The sequence below is a fragment of the Hypomesus transpacificus genome, chromosome 14 (genome assembly GCF_021917145.1).
Source record: "Hypomesus transpacificus isolate Combined female chromosome 14, fHypTra1, whole genome shotgun sequence".
NCBI lineage: Eukaryota > Metazoa > Chordata > Actinopteri > Osmeriformes > Osmeridae > Hypomesus > Hypomesus transpacificus.
The window spans coordinates 7,743,708-7,770,543 of NC_061073.1; the positions used below are offsets into that span (position 1 = coordinate 7,743,708).

Below are 26,836 nucleotides of genomic sequence, written 5' to 3' on the forward strand. Positions count from 1 at the left end.
ACTCATTTTCACCGAGGGCCACATCAGCATTATGGTTGCCGTCAAAGGGCCAGTTGTAACTACGATGTAACGTCAGTAACGATGTAAAAACATGGTGTTTTTGTTGTAGCTTTGGTGAACATAGGGCCTATTATGCTGCAATTGAAGTCCACCTTTTAATTCTTGGACAATCTGCTGTTTTTCTTGGAGGATAAATGTGCATATTTTTCTCAGTGTTTGGTGACAAAATGCAAGCGCACATAGCACAAGAGCAAAACTTTTTTTGCCCTTCATTTGAACGCAGAATAGTTTTTTGAGCTTTATGTAAAATAAACGTTGCCGTTTTCCAATTGGTAAAACCTTGTCTAATGAAGGTGATGTCTTCATCATTTCTGGCTCCAAATTGTCGACAAGGGAAGCAGAAACATGCTAGCTTGGCTGAGTAGGCCTACTCTAAACAAGTTCGAGAGCAATACCAACTTGGGTTGAATGCCCAAGGACCTTGGCTGAAAATGCACATGGGGTACGTTCGCAGAACCGGCTGCATTGGAGTGCTGTCATTCAAACCATGCTTGCCTTCACCCAGTTAAACTTTGCGTTTAACACTGATGTGCATACACTGCTTTCTAGAGGCGGGATGTCGTCACTTTGCCGTAACACAATCGAAATGCATGGTGAGAGATGTCGTTTACAACATACATATTACCCAGCATTCATCATTGCTAATCACAAAAATACCAAAGAAAATAAGAACGTATTCATTTCATGGAATCGTTTTTTAATAGTTTCTATAGTGTATATAAGATAAGCATATCATTTTGTTATTGAGTGCTACTATTTTCCCCACAAATAATACCTACCATGACAGAGATAAGTTTGCTCTTTCTCTGCAGACCAGAGGACAAATCAGAGTGAAGGAGCTGTGACGCAAAGAGTGCAAGTCAAACTGGAGGCAAATAATTTTTTCATTATGTTACGTCGAAATGCATATCCAAACAACGTAAATCTGTACTCCGTTGGATTATAAAGAGGGCAGAATATGAACTTTGCAAAGTGCCCAGTTCTTGAGCTTATTGTGGGAAACTCTTTTAGGTTAGATATAATTAAGTTAAATCTTGTACTCGCTGTGAAATATTTTACTGTTGATTGTTCTTCTACAGGTACAGTCCTGCACTTTTGTGGTTCATGTTGTTTAATTTGTGACTTGTATAACTGCATGCTCTTATGGGTCTTCCCTTTGGCACTTGTTTAGCTTTTCACAATGTATGCTTCATTTTTTGGCTACTTGCAATGTTTGGGACTATCCCGTTGTTATGATCAGTGACCTATGCTCTTTTGTAAGCTCTCTCTTGGAAGTCGCTTTGGATAAAAGCGTCTGCTAAATGAATAAATGTAATGTAAATGTAAAATGTAAATGTAAACTTCACCCATTCTAATTTGTACAAACGCACACAGATTCCTGGCCTTATTAGAGAGATTATCATTCCTCAATTCTGGGTACCTTCTGTTCTTGATATTTCCAGAAAATAATTAACTGAGTTCTTTGGTTGACACCCTGTCCTCCTGTCTTCTTACCCAGGAACTCAATGTCGCACCTGCGGGCGGGGCGGGGCACGGACAACCGGCGCAGTGTTTTCTATACAGGCAACTCGGAGGACTGGGAGCTGGTGGATGCTCCAGCCAGGGACAGCCCTGAGCAGAAGCCTCACCCAGACACCCACAGACGTGAGTTCACCCCCATGTCTCTCTGGCTTGCATTGGCCTACTCTACAGTAGGTTTAGCTTAACTGTGGTCAGCTTTGCTCTACTGAGCATTCTTTGGCAGAAACAGGATTGTAAAGGGTCATAGATCATCTGGAGTAATATGTTCAGTTCTAAAACATAAGGCAAATGTTATTCGTAATATACATCTCCATAAAGACAAAATAAAGGAATTTACATACTAATTGAATATCCTACGGACACCTGTTATTGAAAACCCTTTTCTCTCTCAGATTCGATTGTGTCGCATTTCAACTTTGATTTTGCACGTGCTACGCGCTCTAAGAGACCCTTCCTACGGGACATGATGGCCTCAGGGAAGTTTGGCCGTGGAACAGAGAGTCGCAGTCCAGAGAACTCCCCGGTGGAGTGTAATGGCACCAAACCCAACAAGTTGCAGCTTCGTCCTCAGATTCAGCAGGAAGAGCTGGGCCTTATGCACCAGGAACAGGCCAAACTTCAAGAAGAGCTGGCAAGCCAGAAGGTACTAAACACACACTTATAAACATTTACTTGCAGGAGTATCCATCAACCCATTGTAGATCATTGAGCAAATGAGGTTACTCTGCTGTGTCATTGCTGTTTCATTCACTGTAAAATATACTCCAGGCTGAGAGCTACTCCCATTGTCCACCGAACACATCACTTCCCCATAAATTCACCACAGGCCACAGGAGATGGAGCTACCCTGTGTCAGAATATGTGGATGGAATTGAGATTCTCCCATTGGTGTGGTGGAGAGCAAAATGACTATTCATGCATGCAGCCATGCTACTTTAATGAATGGTAAAACATTACTAGTGAGACAATCCCTCCCTCTGTTCTTATTTTGTTGTTGAGGTTGTAACAGAGGACTATGGCAGGCCCAATGACAGTCTTCTGAGAACTGGTACTGTACTTGTACTTTTGCACTTTTGTGTGTACTGCTCTTTTTATGACCAGACTAAACTCCACAGGTTTTGAGTTTGTGTGTCTGATTCCTTTAATCATATGTTCTAACACAAGTAGTCATATATAACTCTGTCTCTGTCAGACTTTTACAAATTACTTTTTAAGGTCTACCTCTAAAGTTTTTCTTCCATATGCAAGTATAGCTACATGGTACAGTGTAGTGGAAGAAGTGAGGCATGTCTGGAGAACATGTTTGTATGATTTGGATTAGGGCTGTCCCCACACTAGTTGATTCTCTGGTCGATATGCTCTTGGTCGACTAAGATTTTTTTTGTCCAGCTGCCGTATGGCAATGTGAGATCTGATTACCGCTTGTGTCACCATTGCTGAATTAAAGACATGTTCTACAGAAATTGTAGAATATATTATTTAAGAGAAATGAAGCAACTCAAAAATATATATATTTAAAAGAAAATGTGTAATTGTTTTCCCTTTCGTTAATCTGTGCTTTGTTTTGTTCTTTTTTTGCACACGACACAAGCACAATTGTCTGCCGAACTACAAACTCTGCCATAGCCTACTTTGTCGGTGTTATTAGGCAAAATAGCAAAGAAATCTGTGGTATGGCAGCATTTCATTTACAGTATATTTACAAAGTACCGGGTGACTCAAAAAACGTTGAATGAAAACTCTGCCAACAGCAGTTTATCTTTCCTAGTTCGACGTTGAATATGATGTAGCCTACCACCTGAAAACCATAAGTTGGCCTACTTGCTCATGCTAACACGCGCTGGGTTGAAAAATGAATATGCAAATTATAAGAATTACATCAAAATCGAATGATATTATCTTCTCCGGCCAAGACGACACAATCTTTCTCTGTTGCAACGTTCCCCACTCGGCTTCTACATAAGTTCGTATGCTGCACTTTTTCAGGTAGTGAATAGCGCGCTGATTTGCATGTTAAACAAACAAGATTTTTAATTTGTTGTAAATTGTAATAGATAATAAATAATAACCATTTTGTATTATATCGGCATTCGGTAACAACAGGACTGGTGATATGAGGCTTATTATTTGTAATAGCTTATTTTATAGCGGCTGAATCTGGAATGTCCTGCAGCTACATTGAGTCAGATCTGGAAAATGTTTGTACATTCATGTTTGTCGAGTTGGCAATCTCCCTTCTTACGTATGTATTTCTTTCATATTATCTCTTAAAGGGGCAATTGACTGCAAAACCGATTTTACCTTGTCATTGTTGAAAAACGACAGTTCGGAGGGTAAACTGAACATACCGTGAATATCAAAGTCTATTGACACTTCTTTCCTATTCAAATCTCAAAAAGAAAAAATTTGGCTGTAAAACGCTAGCTTTTCAACAAAGCCACCGGTCCTACGTAGGACCGGTGATCGCCCTCTTATTGGCTCTGGTCTGTATCTTTGTCACGCCCCAGAATTTACATCCAGACCAGCCAGAGGTAGCGTCTATCTCCGATACTAGTTTAGCTGTGCGCTGCTCTGTGTAGGCTACTTATAAGGAATTACAAAGAAGAACGTTTTGAATTATAACAAGGATATTGATTATGGACCACGGTCATAAATGCTGTGTTCCAGGCTGTACAGGGAAGGCTAACACTTACAGTCTTCCCAAGGAGCCAAACATTCAACAGGCATGGCTGCTGTTGTCTATGACAAGATCCAGGCGAAGTTCGACACTCAATCATTCATTTGCTCTGAACATTTCACCCAAGACAGTTTTGACAACCTTGGACAATTTCAAGCAGGATATGCTAGGAAGCTGAACCTGGAAAGAGGTGCTGTTCCAACCGTATGCTCATTGCAACCGCAAGCTATAAGGACAGTATGATGTTGTGCTAACAGTTATTAGCAATGCTAACGTTTCCTGTATATAGCATACCAGGTAGAATGCTAAATACGTTTCTACACACATCAAATGACTCTAGCTAGACTAGCTGTAGTCGGCATTAGAAGGGAAAATTCCGAAAAATAGCCAGAAAACGAACTGCAGTCTGGCTTATTGCTAACGCCTGTCTAGATAATCTATTTGAAAGAACTGGAGAAAGGCAGGTTTTAGATACAGGATACGTTAGCATTGCTAGTAACTGTTACTAGTAACACCTAGACTGTAGGCATGTAAACAAGTTTAGCTTGCTAGTTAACGCAAGAGCATAGAATGTGTGATAATTTAGCCTAGTTTATTGGCAATGGGGCTAACGTTGATTCATGTTCCTGACTGTGTTTCATTCAAATAAATAACCTGTGTAATGAAAATCTACAATTCACGATGCATGTTTGTCCAGATCTTTGTCATGTTATTTTACAGCAAGATATCTAGAGCTAGCCTAGCTAGCTAACTGAAGCCGAGTAGAATCACGATTGCAACAACGTTTGGTTGCTAAGCTGTAGCCTAATGTTCTACCCACCTAAGTCAATCCAGTTTGCTTCAACAACAGAAGTGGAAACAAGTAATGTTATCATTTCAAATGTTATATAGTCAATCTGTTGAAAACAGTGTTGTGTAGAGACAATAGATTTATTTGCGCGTTTTTATTTCATGTCTCCAACTTCAGTGTTTCAGCGAGTGCTGCTGTTGGCCGTGTTGCGTTTTTGCTCCCAGCTTCACTCGTTGATAACCAATCAGCGCGCAGCTTATCTAAATATTAATGAGCATACCATAAAATGAGAAAAGCTAGTGTTTTTTCCCGGGAACATTTCAGAGGATCTGTCAGAGGGCATAGAACAGCACCCGGGCCATTTTCAACCCAACCAATATTACATACCCTATTCGGAGACCTTAAGGAACAGTGTGAAATACCCAAAAAACCCAGTCAATTGCCCCTTTAAAGGAGCGATTGATTGCAAAACCGATTTTACCTTGTCATAGTTGAAAAATGACAGTTTGGTGTGTAAAATAGACATACAGTGAACCTCAAAGTCCATTGACGCCTTTTTCCTATATAAATCTCACAAATTGTAACAGCTGCTGTGTTACAAATCAAAAACATTCCACCTTTTTTTTCTCTTTGTCACGCCCCAACATTTACCTACAGACCTATGGAGGATTATAGGGGCCAAAACTAAATAAATAAATACTTGGATAAATAAATAATTATATAACACAAAGCTTAAATAAATGACACAAAATATATAAATGTTACATGTATTTGTGTGTATATGTTTACGTTTTCATGTGTTTACATTTATTCATTTATACTCACATTTATTCATTTATACTTACATTTTTTTATTTATACTTACATTTATTTATTTATACTTACATTTATGTATTTATACTTACATTTATCCATTGTGAAACTTCCTGCAGCAAAATAAATCTGTCGTCCCCTCGTCACCAAGTCAGGGGGCGGGTCAAAGCCTCTGATTGGTGAATGAACAGTATTACACACCAGGCAGGCTCAACCAGTCGATCAAGCTAGAGGGATCCTCTATCGCCTCACTCTACAGCTGCTAGGGGTGTGCGACACTGCACGATGTGGTATAGATCCGATACCAAGGAGTAAATACAGGGCCAGTATTGCCAATACCGATACTTTGGGCTTAGAAAAGCAGTGGAGGGGCAAAGTGAGTTTGAGCGAGGTTAGACGGTGTTTGCACAACCACTATGATGTAAAGGGAGTTGTGTACTCAGTGTGGAATGAAACTTAAGTATCGATCTTATCACGCTATCAATCAGGCTATTGATACCAACGTTGGTATCGATAGTTGCCGGGTTTCCCAACCCGGCCACTGTCGGTCTTAAGATCGATATGCCCACCCCCATGCTGTATCATCTCGCCGAGGATCGTGAACACATTTTCATTGATGTCTGTGTCAGTTAGGGCCAATTTCATTCCTATAATTTCAGCGAAGGTCTCAATATGATGTAAAAAAAAAGTGAACTGGCAGGTGCCTCCATCTCTTCAGCTTCCGCCAACATTTCGACCACTGTAGCATTCAATATTTCATTCATTGAATCCGCACAAGGTGCTGCCACCTTGGAATAGTCAAAAGCAGTCGATTCAAGTCGAACCACCAATCAGAGGCTTTGACCCGCCCCCTGACTTGGTTGACGACAGATTTATTTTGCTGCAGGAAGTTTCACCGTGGATAAATGTAAGTATAACTAAATAAATGTAAGTATAAATAAATAAATGTAAGTATAAATGAATAAATGTAAACACATGAAAACGTAAACATGTATATATATACACACAAATACATGTAACATTTATATATTTTGTGTCATTTATTTAAGCTTTGTGTTATATAATTATTTATTTATCCAAGTATTTATTTATTTAGTTTTGGCCCCTATAATCCTCCATACAGACCAGCCCATCGTTGTTCTGGCCCAGGAACATAGGCTAAGTGGAGGTCGCGTAGATCTCAGACACTAGTTTATCTGCGACATGCGCGCAAATGGCACTGGGGACGGGGGACATGTCCCCCCCAGATTCTTAGTGACCCCAATCCGTCCCCACCACTCTCCCTATGTAAGGCCACAAGCATCAGTTAATAACTGCGCAGCTGATTAGGCGATGTTAGCAATGTATTAGCGTGTGTTACGTTGTTAGCGTGTATTAGCAGGTAGGGGCACTATTAAGGTTTCTGATGGTGGTGCTCATATCATCCGCGGAGGCAGAGCGCAGTTTCAGTGCAAAAACATGGTTGCGATCAACCATGACACAAAAAAGGCTCAATGGCATTGCTGTGTGCCATATTCACTAAGATGTAGCCTACTTGACAAACTGGACAGACGAGATATTGCCCAGCAATATCTTTAGGGAAATAAAAGGTGGAGATATGTTTTTGGGACGGAGACCTATTGAGTCTGTTTCTAGAGTAGGCTACATTTGTTTGGCTAGAGGGAATTCTTTTAAAATTTATTTGTAATTTTGTTTATTATTGGAAAAAATGTACAATGAAAAGTCATACTTGCAGAGGGAATTCCGAATATTTAATTTAAAGTGTAAATTTCATTTCATGGTTTGTAGGCTATACTTATTTTTTTTAATGTAAATCTGTTTAAGTGTTTATACTTCCGTGTTCATACACATTGTTATATTTGTAATGATTTACATCCTGCTGAGATCAGCAAATGTTTAAATAAAACATTTGCAGAGGGCATGAAGTCAGGGGCGGATCTACCGGGGTGGCATGGGGTGGCAACTGCCACCCTAAAAATAGTCTTGCCACCCCAGTTGGCAGCTTTGAAAACAAAGAAAAGTTGTGGCTCATCTGACATTTGCGAGAGCGAATTTCTAATATCCGACTGCAAGTGAATGCAGCACTACACGAATCAAACCCCCCTACAATCGTACATTTGAGAGTGTGAATTTCTTTACATTTCCTGCGGTTATTCAGACAAAAAAAACTGCGGAATTACGATAGCCTTCCTGTTCTTTTGTCGGAGCGACCGAAGATGTTCCACAACAGTTTGACGCGGAATAGGCTATGGTCGATTGAATGTTGACAGACTTTGCAGAAAAGTATTGATCCATCCTCATAAAGATCACCATTCATCTATTTGAAATTCTGCGGGTTTTCGTAAAACGTAATTTGCTCGCAAATTTTGGGCCTGCTAATATCCCACTGCAAGTGAATGCAGCACTAAACGACTCCAACCACCCTCCCCACTGCGCCGACTGAGGCCGAGTTGAAATCAGTTTTATATTCGAGATTCAACAGACATTCATATTTGTAACTTTGTTCAGGCTCCGTGTCATATTTAGGGACCGGGGTAAAAGAGTAGACAGCCTGAATGCCGAAAAAATCCAGCAGCCATTTGAATACACACTATTTTCAGTCTTTCTTGAACATTTTTGTCAAAATGGACCATACAAGCTTCAAACTTGTGGCACATTCTTCTACTACTAGGCGGCCAAGTTGTCCAAACTTTGGTTTATGATACAGTTTATTATGGATTAGCCAATAAATAAATGAAAACACTTTTGAAATATGTGTTCAGTGTTTCCTCAATATCTTTGATTAGAGGCTTAAATAATGTGCCATAATAATGTAGCATTATGTTTTTGAGTTCAAATGTCTTAATTTGGGGGCATTCCCCCCATTCAACATTGATTAATATGACTGTGATTAAATCAGCATATATACTTCTGCCACGCAGGTGCCACCCCTCAAAATCTCCTGCCACCCTCTTGCCACCCCATGAATATTTTTCGAGATCCGCCCCTGCATGAAGTTTTGGTGCATGATTGACATACTAATGTTTATTGCAGCTTCAATATTACACAAAATAACTAATTGAGTTGGAATCATTTGCTGAAAGCTTGGTCCCCCCTAGTTCAAAAATTCCATCTGCACCCTTGATCTGCGCGCTGCTTTGTGTAGCCTACTTCCTCGGGAGGCTTCCAAGTTTTTCTAAGGATATTGGAAATGGACCACGGTCTTCCAGGCTGTACAGGGAATGCTGACCCACGTATATTCAGTGGGTATTCCCACGGAAGCAAACACTCGACGGGCATGGCTGATGTTTGTCTATGAGAAGATCCCTGTGAAGTTCGACACTCATTTATTCATTTGGTAGAACCATTTCACCAAAGACAGTTTGAATGAAAACCTTGGACAATTTAAAGAAGGATTTGCTAAGCCGCTGTTGCTGAAAAAAGGTGCTGTTCCAACCATATGCTCATCACAAACGCAAGCTGTAAGTATGATTTTGTCGCTAACAGTTGGCATATTAGCAATGCTAACGTCTCCTGTATCTAGCATAGATAGAATGCTGTTTCTAAACACATCAACATACCTTACTTAGCAAATTACTCTAGCTGTACTCGGCATTAGAAGGAAAGCTTCCAAAAAATGGCCAGAAAACGAATAGCAGTCTAGTTTATTGCTAACGCCTGTCTAGATTATCTATTTGAAAGAACTGGAGAAAGGCAGGTGCTATATACAGGATACGTTAGCATTGCTAATAACTGTTACCGACAAAATCATACTACAGCTTGCGATTGTGATGAACATAAGGTCGGAACGCACCTCTTTTCAGCAACAGCTTCATAGCAAATCCGGCTTTACATTGTCCCAGGTTTTCAAACCCGTCCCTTACTGCTGCGACGCGTTCGCCTTCCCACAGTTCACCATGCTGGGGGGGCGTTGCTGGGGGGCGTTTCAAACTGATTTTGTAGAATGTAGTTCTATAAAGTCACTGTTGTAGTTGTCATGGCCAAGTGTGCAGACTTGGGTTTACGTACTCGCAACATCGATCAAAATACAATTTATATACAAAATACAAAACTGTTTAAAAACCATACACGTTGACATGTGTAAAAACTTTTTATTATATTACTCAAAGTCTCTGCTAATCTGTCCATACGACCAGGGAGTTCCAGCCGAGCTACTACTGTAACTCGCTAGAACAAAGTTACGTAATGTGACAAGAGACTGAATTTGAAAGTACAAAAAACCCACCAGGAGCACCGACAACGTCGGCAAACCTGCGCCAGGTCTCATTCTTTTTATTAATGTCTTTGTACAAATACAGGGACGTATCGTAGCTACAGGACTGGCTATGCAGCCACACAGGCGATTAGCTTCTCCTTCATCTTAACTGAAAGCTAGAAATGTTTACCATGATTGCTACGTTATGAGAAACAAGAAAACACTGCGATTGGCCATCGCTAGCGAAAATCGCTTCTCATTTGCTTAAAGTTGAAAATCTCAACTTGATCGCGTCGCTACCCACAATGCACCACGCAAGCGATTTCGGCTGGCTCTATAGAAAATTAATGGAAAACATGTTGTCGCTCGCTTCGCGTCGCTGCAGGCATTCATTAAGAACACCCTTTGAAACAACCGAACACCCTTTGAAACAAGCTACTTTAACAACGTTGTCACTAGCAGTATTTCAGATTGAATTACGATTCAAACAGCTAACTGTCTGCTAACTGAAAATAAGCCCCCCCAAAACGTAAATAAGTTTGATATTAACCCTTTACTGCCTGAGCCAACATTCCGAACATTCCATAAGCTGTTGAAATATGATATTAATATTCATATTTTATGAATTTCATATTAAATCATACACCTTAACTTTTTATACCATCTTGAAGAGGAGAACTAGGGGATTTTTATCATGTCAATAAATACATGATCACTTGAGGCAAATCATATTTTATCAAAGTGGTTTCAGGCAGCCATTTTTTACAAAAACTTCTCCATCCACCATACCTCATCAGGCAACTGAATTTTTAACCACTTTAATTACAAGATGGAGAAATACTTTGAGTAGGTGGAATATCCACAAGTCTGTGGGCAATGTAGAACAGAAGACAGATTAGAAATACCATATTTTGATTAAAGGTTATGACCATTCTAGTGACTAGTGGAGACATAGGGGAAACCGGAATTATCCTGTCCCAAAAGTAGCTAGCGCTGGATACTCCTCTCGATAACTAAAAAACGTTTGAGTTTCTTCCACAATCGACCAAATTGGCCAAACAAGGCATGTACATTTATCTTACAGTGTACATAATCTAGCTAGTTAATGTTGTTTTTCCAAGTTTTTTATAAATCTGCTCAAATCGAAGCTAAACAGTGCTACTACCGTCATAGCTGCCTGTCACAAACGGCCAAGCCGGACACGTCATTCCTTCCTGAAAAAACTTGCGTCACTCCAACAAACAAATTCTTCTCAAGTAAAAAGTTGAGACTTTTAATTGACAATATTGACAACACATATTAAGGAACTTGTCTTTACTCATAATATCATCTCCGATTTCAATTCGAAGTTGTAAATCTAACACTGTAGGCAATCTCCCATGGTCTCCGCTCTGGCTCCGCCTCGGAAAACAATGGCTGCCGTTGCAGACGATACATTTATTTCCCCCTCCCATTAACCCCTCAACCAATGATATGTGCTTTGAGCTTAAGTTGTCATGAGTATCTGGCAGTTTTCAGAAATAAAATCGGTGATTGGACGGCAAAGTTATTAAGGCGGGAACCATGGGAATTTAATTTCCCATATTTGAATGTTTTTGGGGGACATGGCTAATTCAAAAGCAGTTTGCTAGAGGCAAGCTAGCTGCTGTTGCTAGCCACACTTCACTGATTGTTTGAAAACGCCCGAAATGAGAACGTTTCTTTTGACATAATAATAGCTGTGGCATTGAAGACAGTAGCCTACTACTACACACTGCCAGTGGGCAAGCCGAGTCTGTGGCTCTGAGGTAAACATCAAAACAAGACGTATTCTCACTCAAATTCAAAGTTTTACACAAATCACAAAAATATGCTGACCCGCTGGCTGTCTTTGCAATCGCCATATCTTTAAAACACTGCTCTCCATTTTGATATAGAATTGACCCTGGTACGAAATTAAGAAAATACTCATCAGACGCAGATCGACAACAGCTGCTGCAATTGTCCATGGAGGCTGACGGGGCTCTCACGTAGCAAACAAATCAGTTTTTACAGCAACCTACATTAAAATCTCACCACCTGGCTGTCTTCACAATAGTCATTTCGTCATAACATTTCCCTCTTTCTGGTTTTTCGTGTAAAATGGAACTATAAAATTAAGAAAATACTACTATGACGCTTTCTAGCATGGCTGCCACCTAAAAGACTAGGCGGTTTCACGGGCGACCCGCACTCGCTCAAATTACAAAGACTTTCACGACCTAAATCAAAAATCCGAGATTGCAGTTCCACTCGAAATCGCTTTCTCAACAAAGTCCAATGGTTGGGAATTTTTGGGGGTGGTATTTTTCATTCATAATCCAAGCTCCAACTTGCATGCTAGAACGTCTTTATCACCTTGTATCCATGCATCGTAGCTAACGTGTGCTGACGTAGTGAAGTAGGCTAGTGAGTACCCTTCGTTGACAGAATGCACTTTTTTGCCACAAAAACGTTGTAACCTCTTAAACTGTGCAACGGAACGTAAATCCGAATAGAAGCAACGCAATCGTGACACCTACGCCACCATTTTGACACCTACGTTGTCTATGTAGTCCAAATATTGACTGAGCCTTAGGGGCGCGAAAATAAACATTAAAATAATAATAAACATATATGTGAGATAACAATGGTTTGTGCTCGCCAAAGGCAACACCCCAATTTAAAAAACATTTGCACCAAGCAATCTGATCCACTTTTCCATGTTGATAAAAGCATTAAAATGAGAAAATATTATTGGAAAAAAAGAAATCAAGGGACATTTAGAATAGACAAAAATGTGCGATTAATTGTGATTAATCGCGAGTTAACTATGACATTAGTACGATTACATATTTTAATCGTTTGACAGTACTAATAAATGCATTTAAAATCATAATAAAATCTCCACAATAATACTGGTAGTTACTCCGGCCCAATTAGTTTTCTGTTCCGACCCGGCCCCACATTAAAGAAAGGAAAATTATCTGGCCCTCGCAGACAAAAATTTGGGGACCCCTGCTCCAGACCTTCGTTGTTTCAGTGAGTGCTGTGGCCGTGTTGCGTCTTTGCTCCGCAGCTTCACTCGTTGTAAACCAACCAATCAGCATGCAGCTCATCTATATATTCATGAGCATACCATAAAAGGAAAAAACCTAGCGTTTTTTCCCGGAAAAACGTCACTGGATGGATAAGGGGGCATGGAACAGCACCTGGGGCATTTTCAGCTCAACCAATGTCACCTACCCTATTCGGAGACCTTAAGGAACAGTGTGAATTACCCCAAAAACCCAGTCAATCGCCCCTGTAAAACAGTGAGGTAAAACATCACACAAAATGGCTTGATGAAAAACGTGACATTTATAGAATTTTTGTTTTTTTCAAATTTCGATAAGTCAATTTTCAGAAGTGCTAGTCGAGTTTTGGTCGACCAAAGAAAATCTTAGTCAGGGACAGCCCTACTGGGAGATGACTTAAATTTTGCCAACAACCCTACTTTGGATAGGTCATGTTCAAAGAGATATTCGCCCTCAGGCATGGCAAAGGTATTCACAACATTTATGGAGCAGAATGGCTGTATTGATCCATGGCGGCTTCGTTACCCAACATTGAAGCGTTTTACTTTTTTCTCCCCAGTCTACCGTTCTTTTTCCCGCATAGATTATTTTTTAATCGACAGCTCATTTATTCCTTCAGTTAAATCTGTTGCCTACTCAACCATCATCATCTCTGATCACGCCCCTATTGTTCTAGACATATAAGTGGATCTAGATCCCCTTGTACTGTCAGACCAAGACTTTTGCCACTGTCCGGCAATCAACATAGATGCATATATCAGCACAAACAAAAACGAGACACTTCATATTCATTACTGTGGGGATCGCTCAAAGCTTTTCCTCTTTAATATGTGGCTTTAACCAAAAGGGAACATTCTAAGTGAATGACTCACGTGTTTAGGCCTACTTCATCTCCCAAAAATATATTAATTTAAATTAACAAGTTAAGAGTAATGTGACTTTATCTGTTTTCAAAAGCCATTGGTTAATTGACATAAAATAAGGCCTTAGAAACTAAGCAGATTCTCAAGACAAGTTACAATCAATTATGGCGTATCCGTTCTTTGACAAGCCTGTGGTGGATGAAAGTGCTCAGATTATACAAAGAGCGTTTATCCCACCAGCCCCAAGGGTCTTCCGAGACAGAAGTAATGCTTCCCTGACCAGTATCTGTGGAAGAAGTATAGACCAATTATCACCCTATGTCACACGACTGTCAAGCAGGCTCAACTGCGCATGTCGGTTGCAAAATACGAACTTCTCCCAGGTCTATCACACTTGGAGTGTCGATCAGGTCATCATATATCTCTGGCCACTGGATTGCAGGGCTTGACATTAACTTTTTGAGGCACTTGTCCTTTGGACAAACACATTTACGTTTCACTTTAAATAGCCTGACCAAGTGATGGGCAAAACTAGCCTGGCTAACGGAGGTCGCTTTCTCAGGCAAATGACGAATGAAACAGGCTTGGTTAAAGAAATCCGAGATGCTGGCTAGCAGGCTCGTATCTACAATAGGCAGTCCTCCCAGACGTTTCTGGTGTAGAATGGAGTGAAATACAACACTGTGCACACTGCCAGTGAGCGACCCGAGTCTGACTGATACTAACTTCAAAACGCCGCTCATTCTCACTCAGATTGCCAGTTTTAAATAAATAATCAAAATATAATCAAAATAATCGGACCAGCTGGCTAAAATCAGAATTCACATATCACTTGAAAGCTGCCCTGCTCGACTTTTTAGATGTAGAATTGACTGTAAAACTGTAAAATTATGAAATCTGTGACATGACGTGAAGACATGGCTGCCGCCCAACTATGCGGTCTACCGGGCGACATTCTCACTCAAATTTCAAGACTTTCGTGATCCAAATCAAAATTCTGACGTGACAGATCAATGGGGAATCGCTTTCTCTCTTAAAGACTGTCCTCCTCGACCTTTTTGGCCTTTTTAAATGTAACTATTTGTATGATCCGTGTTTTGTCCTTTTGCCGTTTTAAATTACATCCTTTCCCGGTTTTCTGCAACCACATTGTGCGCGCATCCTGAATGTTTACAAACAAATAATTGGTCTATAGGTTCAGCAGGCCCAGCAGGCCCAGCATAGTTTAGATAGATTTAATTGTAATTCTTAAAAATAAAAAAACGAAATTAAATATAGCTGCAAGCAGCGATGCGGGTTCCTCCGCAAAATGGCAAAATATTATAAAAATGTACATTGTAGAAGGTCAAGAGTTGGACAACAAGAGAGCAAAACCACTTCATGTTGGGCCAACTACAATAGGCTGAATGGGGATTTGAACTCATGAGAATAAGGTTACAAGACAGCCTCTTTATCCTCTCTGCTACACACCAACTGTTGAGAATGTAAGAGTAGAAAGGGCAAAGTATTAGCTTTGGTCAGCTTTGGGACAAAGGTTAAGAAGCGGTTGACATTTCGAAGTGGAATTGCGTGAAATTGCGCATGGTATTTCATAATGATGTCATCCTGTTTAACTAAACAGATATTCCAATTTAAGACAGGCTAAAAGACTGTGGCTAAATTCAAACCTACAATCTTATACTTTGCAGGTCCCCGTCCATTGAGTTATTCTCAGTGTTGAATATTGTCATGTTCAGTTACTGCATAAAAAAGTAAACTGTTTCTGTGGTAAGAGTTGTTAGATTCAGTTTAAACGACTCAAATTCAATCATATTTTGACATACCAAGGTGAAATTGTTGATGGTACTTCAGAGTGATGTCATCTTGAACCCAATAAGGTTTGAAAACCATCAGTCAAAATGATATTTGATTTATTGACACAAATATATTGAGGCAATGTGGACATTTACATAAATACGCCCATTTCAGACATTTTGTATTACATTTCTCATTCCATTTCACCCTATATAAAAATACACCTGCCCGCACACTGTCCCAATCCATGCCGTTAACTTCCCTCCCAGCGCAAGTCACGCCAAAGCAGCAATGCTGTAGCGGACCCATGAGGTTTAGATGACGACCAAAAATGGCCTCTTTCAGTCAAAACACATTGGTCACAACACTGTTTCCAGAATTTCTCAAAGATGGCTTGAAGACGGCTTTCCAGAACCACAGTAAACTTACTATCAAGAATAGCCTCATTGGCAAAAGGTATATAGCACAGCCCACGATCAACTCCTTGCGGACATTGATGTACAACAGCCGACTCTCACTTCCAATTAAACCACACAACATGCACTCTCAGGGTGACCAACAAGATTATTTTAACTAACAAACAATAATATTACAAACATTTAACTGAACGAATGCAACAACTGAAATCCCTTGCATAGCTGTTGTAACCAAACTATTTTCCACAACGTTTTTTGACATGCTACACTGCATGCTGGGTACCCAAGAGCGCTGACGCTGATGATCTAGCTGTGCTCTGACTGCGTGATATGACGAGATGCTAGTGACGCGCTAAGGTCTCGGAGCCTCCTGTAATGGAACGCGTCTTTCTGCCTTGAAGCTGCATGCGCATCATCATCAAGACCTACATGTATATGGCAAGATAACATCCAAGCTAACAATTTCTCAAAATCTGACTGCAGCTTTGTATACCATATGTACTGTGTTATGGTTGTTTGAGTTAAACAACTTGCTTAATGAATTAAATGGCTGTTAAATGTCAAATCCAACTATAAATGTATAAAAGAGAGAGTTCCAATCAAATCTGAATTATTTTTACAGTTTTTCTCCATTGCTTTGGCTCAATTCTTGAAACAGAAATTACATTCTCAAAGCTCCACGTGCATTTAGCGAAATAGCCTATATGGTTCAGCACAACTACATAGATCCCTTCAAAAGGTCATATCTCACCCAAAACAGTTAACTCATGCCTCAAAACCAATCATTTTCTCATATAAATAGTTAGTGCCCCCAAAATGAAAAGTTCCTTCTCGATTGCTTTGGCTCATCTCTCAAGAAAAAAGAGAACATTCTCAAACCTTTAAATACATTTGCCAAAATAACCCAGATGGTTCAGCAAAACACCATGGAACACCTGCAAAGGGTCATCTCTTTCCTAAAACAGACAACTTATCAGTCAAAACTAAATCCTTTTCTCATACAAATAGTCAGTGCCCCCAAAATAAAAAGTCCCTTTGGCATTGTGTAAACACTGCAGGTCAAAATGTTTCGATGTTTGTCAGTATGGCAGTGAACCTTAGAAATATCCCTTATGTGCACTTTGCTACAGTTACTGTGGTAGATGTTTTATTTCCAGAATACAATGTGTCTCAATCTACATTTACATTTATTCATTTAGCAGATGCTTTTATCCAAAGCGACTTCCAAGAGAGCTTTACAAGAGTGCATAGGTCACTGATCATAACAACGCGATAGCCCCAAACATTTCGGGTAGCCAAAACATGAAGCATACATTGTGAAAAACCCAAATACAGTAAGTGCCAAAGAGAAGAACCATAAGAGCATGTAGCCAAACAAGTTACAACTAAACAACATGAACCTCAAAAGTGCAAGAGTGTTCCTGTAGAAAAGCAAGCAACAATACTGTGATGTATGCTTCATGTTTTGGCTAACCACAATGGTTTTTCTCGTTGTTTAGGATCATTGACCTATGCACTTTTGTAAAGCTCTCTCTTGGAAGTCGCTTTGGATAAAAGCGTCTGCTAAATGAATCCATGTAAAATGTAAATGTGTATCAAACAGAAAAAAGATTACAGTAATTCAAGAGTAGCCTACAAGGTTTCACATCACATATTGCACTGCCATGGAAATTGCCATACATCATGGTTACTGTAACAGGAAATGTGTACAGCAGAATATACTGTCATACAATACTAAGCACATCAAAACTTACATTATGTATAACCTACACTAGTAGTATGAGTAACCACAGTAAGTTTCAGGCAAGTGACACTTTCCTAGTCAGAGGTAGCAGGGGGTGCATTTCAGATTTTTGTTGCCAGTCAAAGCTTGAGCAGAGCGCCAGGGTCGTTGTTTTGTTAAAAGCTTGCGTGTAATCTAGAGTGACATTGAAATATATGAAGTGGGCTTTGCCGCATTTCGCCGATCAACTCAACATTTATTGGTTTTATAAAATAATTTTATTTTAAAAAATACTGATTTTATTTTGTGCGCGGTCTGGAAAATCTAGTGCGCGGGTCCTTCAGCTGGTCTGCGCGGTCGCGCAGGCGCGCAGCTTAGAGGGAACATTGTAGCACAGCATTTTCAATATGCGACGTGCGGAACAAGGGGTGAAAATGCTGTGCAACACAACGCAAAGCGGGACAGGTGGTCACCCTAGTGTCAAGGGGCAGGATGAGTCTGTGAGAATTTGAAGCGCGCGCACTGTGGAGCAATTCAATTGAATTCAATCATTTATTGACATACCAAGGTGAAATTGTTTATGGTACTAGAGATTGATGTCGTCTTGAACCCTATTAGGTTTGAAAAACAATAAGTCAAAATTATATTTGATTTATGAACAAAAACATATTGAGGCAATTTGTACATTTACATAAATACACTTCTTTCAGCCATTTTGTATTGCATTTCTTATTCCATGTCACCCTATGTAAAAACATGTATTCTACGCATCTGTAACTAATTTCAAGTCAATTGGGTCTATGGTTTATGAGTAGAATGGTTTTGAAGGTTGTACCAAATTTGGACAGCACAAGAAAATTCATAAGTCTGACAATATGGTTCCCTGAGGCTTGTTTGTTCCCCATGAGAAATAAGGCATGTATACCAATTTTCAGGCATTTTGGAGTAATGGGGCGCTGGGGAAATCACGTAGACTTTGGGCGTGTTTTATAGCGCCACCTATGAGCGCACATAGGCCACTAGCCGTCTGGGAGTAATAAGTGAACTGTTGTATCATTGGGCCAAATTGGGAAAAATCGGGTCCAGGACTTTTTGAGCTATTGGGCCATTTAGCGGAGAAATATAAGAAGAATAAGAATACTAACAAAAACAATAGGTTTCTTCCTACCAGAGGAACCCTAATAATATATATATTATATATATATATATATATATATATAAAATAACACTTTAGCAACTCTTAAGGATGGCAGTAAACACATAAGAGCAGCCTACCATCCTTTGTAGAAATTTATAGAAAGGAGAGTAGACTATAATAGTAGAAAGGAGGGTAGTAGACTGCAGTTTAAGTAGGTAGGCCTAGACTATGTAGTCTGCTGGAATTACACACAAGGAAGCAAACCCACTGTAGCCAAGCCTTGACACTATTCAGTCTGTTTGTATCTGTCTATGTCTTTGCATGTGGGACGTTCTTGAACTATGCCAGGAAATATGAAGAGTATACTTTGCTCCAAGCAGTACCTGAATATTATCATCAGTTTTTCAGGTAATCTTGAAACACAAAGAATCAAGGAGAAAGAAATCCAGGATAACTGAAAAAGCGCAGCTGGACTTAGTGTGATCCGCTCACCGCGGCTTATTCGGTTGCACGTTTGCCAAACCAGGATGAGAACGTGAAGCTATGTCAATCCAGATATACATAGTTGGGATAAGTGCACCTTCACGGCTTTCTTAAATAGACCATGGTATCGATCAGAGATTGACTGATGCAGAAATGGAGAAGACGCGTGCAGCATATTTTTCACCCGCTAAGCAGCAACTAATTACGGAAATTGAAGCATATAAAACGTAAAAAAGGAAATACGGCTGCTGTTATTAAACAGAGAGAAAAGCCTGGCAGACAATCGTGGACCGACTGATAACGCTATCAGTCGGTCCACGTGCATTCACTTCACTGCTTGCCCGTCGTAGAATTCTCCTTACGTGGAAATCCACCACACCCCCATCGATTGCCCGTTGGCTGGAGGATGTCGTGCTCTTTCTCAAGCTATAAAAAAAAAAAATTACATTGAGAGGGTTAGGGATCATTAATTTTTATCGATATCGATACCATTTGTGAATGCTTAACGATCCGAGTCTTTACCGATACCGCTATCAATACTTTTCTGGGGTGAGCTTGAGCTAACCACCATCTAAATGAATGAATTTGGCAAATGTTAAACATATAGCAGCACCCACACAACCCACGCCACTCTTTATGTAGATTAAATGTAGATTACAAGATTACTGAACAGTTATAACAATAATTTTAGTAAAACAGATGTCAAATAGAACAAGGAGAATGTGTTGCTCTCAGGAGGAGGCTGGATAAAAGGAGCACATATTAGCACAATGCTCTGGCTAAATCTACAATTGTCCACTACAGATGTACTATCCACAACCTGAGTGAGTAACTAACTACTATAAATTACTGTGATTGGTTGGTTGACAAAAAGTGACATTGACAAGCCGTCATTGTTCAAGACCAGCTAACCAAACCCAAACCTCCCTTATCTCAGTCCTATTTTGTTCTGTCTGTTTTTGTTTAACAAGATATTTAAACAGCCCACAGAGCCATGCTCCTGGTGACTATGTTTTGAATGATCAGCAGTGGGGCGGGGGAGGCTAATCTTTACTCACACACTGACTGTGCTCGTGAAAAAAAAATCTGGTTCGCGCACGCATCAAATTTTAGGGAAATATGCGAGTTAAATAGTTGCACTGTAGAGCCCTGGCTCTTATAATTGAGGATTATTATTGTCAACGATAGATACATGCTACGAAGTTGGGGTGCGCTGACTGCGCACACCATGCGTACCTTGGGTGGAGGAGGAGGATTGTCCGGCAGCTTGAGATGGCACCGTTGCTTCTCGAAGACAGTTGAATGCATTTTACTTTTACCTGACGCACAACGTTGAGGAGTAGTGTTCCCCCCTTACAAGAAATTATCTTTGAACGTATATTACACGTCGCTTCGTCCTTATCTTTGGCTTTATTAAAATGTAGCCAAGCCTTTGACCGCTTAGTATGTTCAGCCATCGTAGCTAGCAACAAAATGAGAAATGAAGCGAAGTAGGGTGTGAGCCAATAAAATTATTCTTCTTTTAGTTTAAAGGTGGTTGGCAGGCTATTCAAATTAATTTAGTAATTTTATTAGACAATCGATGTATGTTTGTGGTCACTCACGTCCCCCCCACTTAAAAAAAAAAAAAGTTGTTTGGACCCCCCCACATTTGCGATCAAAAGTGCATGACTGGTCTACTAGTCCAGCGATCTTTCCATTGCTTCACAATCAAATCCGTTCCACTTTATCAGTAGGGAGAATACCCATAGCAATAGAACTCCACTCTGCATTTTCTAGACAAACAGCATCGCGCTTGCAGCTAGCACTTCAGACATCAACTGTTCCACAGACAAGATGAACATAAGGACGTTTTTTCCGATGAAGAGGAAAGTAAGTCAGAGTTGCCCAAGTTTTCCCTTCAGTGGCCAAAGCACCCTTATGAGACATTCTCTGACTATAATAGCATTAGTTAAGTCACAAAGATCCTTCTGCAAACATTATGATTATAGCTAGCTAGATAAGCAAGCTTTTTATCTACATCTAGCACTAGGCAATACCATACTTTATTTACCCATTACAAGTGGAACAGCATTTGTTGATTTCTTAATCTGGGTCTGAAATATGTTGTGCTTTTGGCCGTGTTCAGACCTAGGTGTCTGTTTCTGGCAGAAAGAGATGACAAGGATGGAGGACGGGAGTCAGATGGCTGAGTGGTGAGGGAGTCGGGCTAGTAATCAGAAGGTTGCCGGATCGATTCCCTGCCCTGCCAATATGACGTTGTGTCCTTGGGCAAGGCACTTCACCCTACTTGCCTCGGGGGGAATGTCCCTGTACTTACTGTAAGTCGCTCTGGATATGAGCGTCTGCTAAATGACTAAATTTAAATGTAAGGATGTTTTTTTCCAAGTAGCTACAAAAGAAATTGCTGGTGTTTTTTTCAATTGCCATAACAACCCTGAGCTAATCTGGAGTTAACCTTGGCTAACATGCTAGTTTTTCTAACAACTGAAAAAAAGAAGGAAAGAGAAGCATTTATTTCAGAATTGTCTTCCAAATTAAACAAGGTTGCTCAACTTGTAATTTTGGCAAATCGCAGAATTTCATTGCTACATGTTTGTCTGTAACATGAAGGCCAAACTGATTCAACCATTAAAACCATATATTCTCTGAAAGTTTATACCATCAGGATGTTATCTAATGAGACAAGAGACACGTCCTTCTCTCCATATTAGTATTCTGCCCATGCATAATAAAATAAATAATAATAATAATTCGGTATTGGTAAGTGGAGTCTATGGCTGATACTTTTTTGGGCTGTGCCATTTAGGAAAACTGATTCAACCACCTAAACTATGTATTTTCTGAAAACTTACATACTAAGGATGTGATCTGTGGAAAAGACTACAGGTTAGAACACACATTTGAACATTTCTGAACTATCCAGTCATGCTTTAGGGAGAAGCAAAAATGCTATGTAGCCTACATAATTATTAGGCTACTAAACCTATACCAATTTTGGATTTGATATGCTGATAACATGATTTACATCTCAGAAATCTTCATATGAACAACCTACATTTAGCTTATTTCAATTATCAATATGAAAGAATGCTCAATGCATATCCATGTCTCCTGATATTAGCCTAGGTGGTTGAGATTGAGAGTGAGTCAGAGGCAGGGGCAGCATGCAGGGGCAGTATGCAGGGGCAGTGGAGACAGCTCTGTTGCTAAAGTGAGTGCTGAAAGGTGACAGGTAGTTGAAGATGTCCCATTGCTTATTGGGAAGTTTAGTTTTCAAAATATTTTGATGTCAAGCCCCTCAGTATATGTATAACAACTATGGTAAATAGTTGTGGTAACTGCACCAGAATGCAGGAAATTGCATGTACATCTTCAAAAAAGCTCTGGGGGAGAAAATCCAAGCAAACTAATTAACTTGAAACATTGTCAAGTACAACAACTATTAATTGTGGTGAACGGTATGCTGTATCTTGGCAGAGACTATGTTAGCAGTTCAACTATCCAATTTATATTAATTATTTGCTGGGCACATTTCAGTCCTAGCTACAACCAAACATTATCTAACTAGTATGATCACTGCTCTTTTGCTTTCATCATAAGTTGACCGTTTTTAATAAATGCCCAGTAGCAAACAATCAAATATGGAGTTTGTGATAAAAGTTGCTTGCTGTGATGTATGTATGTTTTACATTTTCATTGGTAAAGGAGTCACTACCATATACTACCGGTTAAACTAGCTAGATTAAGCTAGATTAATCAAATCTTCAAAACTGATGCCATGCTCTTCATAATAAGCTAATATGTTGAATTTGGTCAGGGTTGTTGAAAGAATTAGCTTGTTAGGGACTGTAGTTTACATTTACATTTAGTCATTTAGCAGACGCTCTTATCCAGAGCGACTTACAGTAAGTACAGGGACATTCCCCCCGAGGCAAGTAGGGTGAAGTGCCTTGCCCAAGGAAGGAAGGCAACCTTCTGATTACTAACCCAACTCCCTCACCGCTCAGCCATCTGACAGCCATTAGTAGTTTTGTGTAAGGGTAACATCTAGCTGCCATGTTTCTTTTCCAACATTCCAAGAATGGTAAAAAAGGTTAACCATAATAACCAAAAAAAGGATATGAACTAAGATTCTAGTTTAGAGACATCATTCAATTTCTTTAATATATACCGTATTGCGGACTATAAGTCAAACTTTTTTTCGTAGTTTAGCTGGTCCTGCGACTTAGTCAGGTGCGACTTATATATAAAAATATATGTAATTTAACTTTTTATGTTAATTCTACTGACTGATATGAACCAACGAGTTCAACGGATTCAGTGATGTGGAATGAGATCAAGAGCTTGGTGAACAAGCTTACCGGTAACTTGCTTGTTGGACTCGCTAGCTTGTTATGTTAATTTAGCCTATTCAGCCTCCCAGGTATGTTCTTTATGCTATTATGTAGCTGAATAACTGTTAATGTGTTACGTTAACATACTGGACACCTATTCAGCCTTTTGTTCTGTGTGCTATTGTGTATTTGTTCTTTGTGCTATTCCAGATTAAATGTCTGTTCTTGGATTTTGTGAAATACATTTCTAAATAAATGTGATTTATAGTCCAGTGCGACTTATATGTTTTTTTCCTCTTCATTACGATTTTTTGACTAACGTGATTTATACTCCGGAGCGATTTATAGTCCGGAACATACGGTGTATATATTTTAGTTTTTACGTTGACCTCAAATAAGACATTAAAATTGATGTTATGTGGTTACTAAAAATCCTATTGTAGGGGGTTAAATATTGGCCAAACCTACAAAACAAATTTGCCTATGATTTAAAGGAAGATGGGAAACTGAACAGTGTATTAACATGAATCGAATAATGCCAATACAAATAGAATTACAGTTATTGGACCCTAATGGGTAAATTCAAAGCAAGAATGGACAAAGTTTCAAATTACATATGCATTCAATAACATTGCAAATGAATGAAATCAATTACAAGGCAAACATGTTACAAAAAGAAGGCTTTAAATCGTACCTACTCTACCATGATCATTGTAAATCAGAGAGAAAGCAAGGTGGGGAGCAAGGAGTAGGAGAGTAGGACAAGGGAGAACTGAGGAGAAAGTCTCAGGAGATAAAGAATCCACAGAACAATGCATTACAATTCCCTTTGTACACAAGGACAACCTATCAGACTTTATCCTAAATGGGGTGTGAGGGCCATCAAGTTGAGACCGTCCCAGAAACTCCAGACTTTAGCATATGAGAGGTGGGGGCAGGTTGACACCCACCCTTACACTATGGTACTTAATGAATAGTAAAAAAAATTGTTTTAACCATACTTTACTCATATCCCATGGTCATCCTTATTTTAAGATTGGCAAGTTTAACACTTTTTTCCCATTTGAACTAAATAAGTAATTATAGGGACTAAATGTAAGGCATTATGTATAACAGCTTAAAGAAACACTCCAGACCCCTAAACAGCTCAAAATTGTTGTGCTGGTCATGTTTCCGTCACGACAGGCACTAAAAAAACACCTCAGCGCTTTCGGTAATCCCTAACTCAGCCTCTGTAAGTGACCAGAAATTCAGTTAAGACCAGAAATTAAGACCAGAAAAGTCTTTTCTGGTCTTAAATTATTAATTAAGACCAGAAAAGAAGGTGTTTTTAGTGCCTATTATGTCAGAAACATGATTTTCACAATGATTTTGATCTATTTAGGGGTCTGCAGTGTTCCTTTAATAAAAAGTTATGTACAATTCTTTAGATTATATATCTGCCATTTAGTGGCCAGTGACCACAATAAGTGAATAAAATAATTTGGGTAATTGTTTCCAAACTGCAGTTTTTGGAGTAATTATCAAAATGCAAAGTGCTTTATGCCTTTCTGAAACAGTAAATACAAGTGTGTAAATAATGTCGTGAATTATATGTCAACTGCCATTATTGGACCCTCTATATATCATTTTATCTTTTGGTACACTGGCCATCAGTCCACTTAGAGTGTAATGCCCTTATTGACATAAATTGGGGTGACCTTTCTATTTAATTTTGGGTGCCACTGTGTGTCCTGCTGCAACAGTTTCCTGTTCTCCGTATGTCGCTAACTCAATAAGATGGATTTGATTGCTGACAATTTGTCATGATTGTTCGGTTCTTCGAAGCTCATCCTGGACTTGCTTTCATAGCAACAGGTCCGTAAGCTTAAACCTGATTGGGAGCAGGCTTATTTTATGTAAACAGGATTTGATTGCGGCTTTACAAGCAGAGGTGATACAGGAAGCCTGTCACAGCCATCACTTGTCCGTTTTTACAACAACAATCAGTTGCAGAAGGTACAAAAATAATTAGCATCATTTAATATTAATCGCACATTGCGTGATAGACAGATGCAATTAGCACAGCGAGACAGGTTACTATACTTTTTGAGATCGTATTCTTGTGAGGGTGTCATTTACATCATTAATTTGTTGGAACCCCATTAAATTATATGACATTAGATGATAAACAAAGTAATTATGAAAATAAGAAAATACAAAGAAATAGTCCTAGCCTACTGTAATGCGAGAAAACATCTAACGTGGTCGCTACATTGAATTTGTCTGTTACTTTTCGCCAGCCCTCTCCTGGCTTTTGCACACTTTGAGGTGTTTGGAGGCGTTTTGATTAAATCTTCCAATTTAGTAACCTTCGAGCAAGCTCTTGCTCTGGTTGGCTCTTTTGCGGATAATACGGGGCGCTCTTTTTGGCCATGGTGAGCAGCCATAGATTTATGTGAGCAGCCAATAGCAGCGTTGCTGATCAAGGTTTCTACCATCGATACATACCCCCTTTTTGACCAACGCATAACTCAATCCAGCTATACTAATCATAAACAACAAGGGTGTTGGAAGAACCAAATTAGCCAGATCATGATTAGCACAATTATGTCATCTTGGATGTGTCATTTGATCTCGGATGTAATAAGCGGCGTACGGAGAACGGGCCCCTGGTGTGCAACAGAATTTGTTTTTTTATTTAGTCTTATTCTAGGTTATGTAAACAAACTTCAACTGGTTATGAACTAAGTTTTGAAAGTAATTCAAAAGTAATCAGATTACACTACTGAGTCTGGGTAATATAAACGTTACGTTACTGATTACAATTATGGATGGGTAACTGTAATGGATTACATTTAAAAAGTAACCTACCCAACCCTGCGAGCCACAGTCTTCGCGGTGTCTCAAGCCACATTGGTTTAAAATGTAACACAATCAGTAAAAGGAGTACAACAGCACTAAGGAATGCTT

The 26,836-nt window shown here is 39.5% G+C and overlaps 1 protein-coding gene across 2 annotated transcripts in view; it reads left to right on the plus strand.

Moving 5' to 3' along the window:
* The window catches only part of tbc1d2b (TBC1 domain family, member 2B), a 69,502-nt gene that overhangs the window by 13,467 nt on the left and 29,199 nt on the right, over positions 1–26,836 (plus strand). For both annotated transcript variants that reach the window (XM_047033902.1, XM_047033903.1), the window contains exons 4-5: positions 1,559–1,704; positions 1,974–2,224. In XM_047033902.1, the coding sequence (XP_046889858.1) occupies positions 1,559–1,704; positions 1,974–2,224 (397 nt within the window). The remainder of the gene's footprint in view (positions 1–1,558; positions 1,705–1,973; positions 2,225–26,836) is intronic.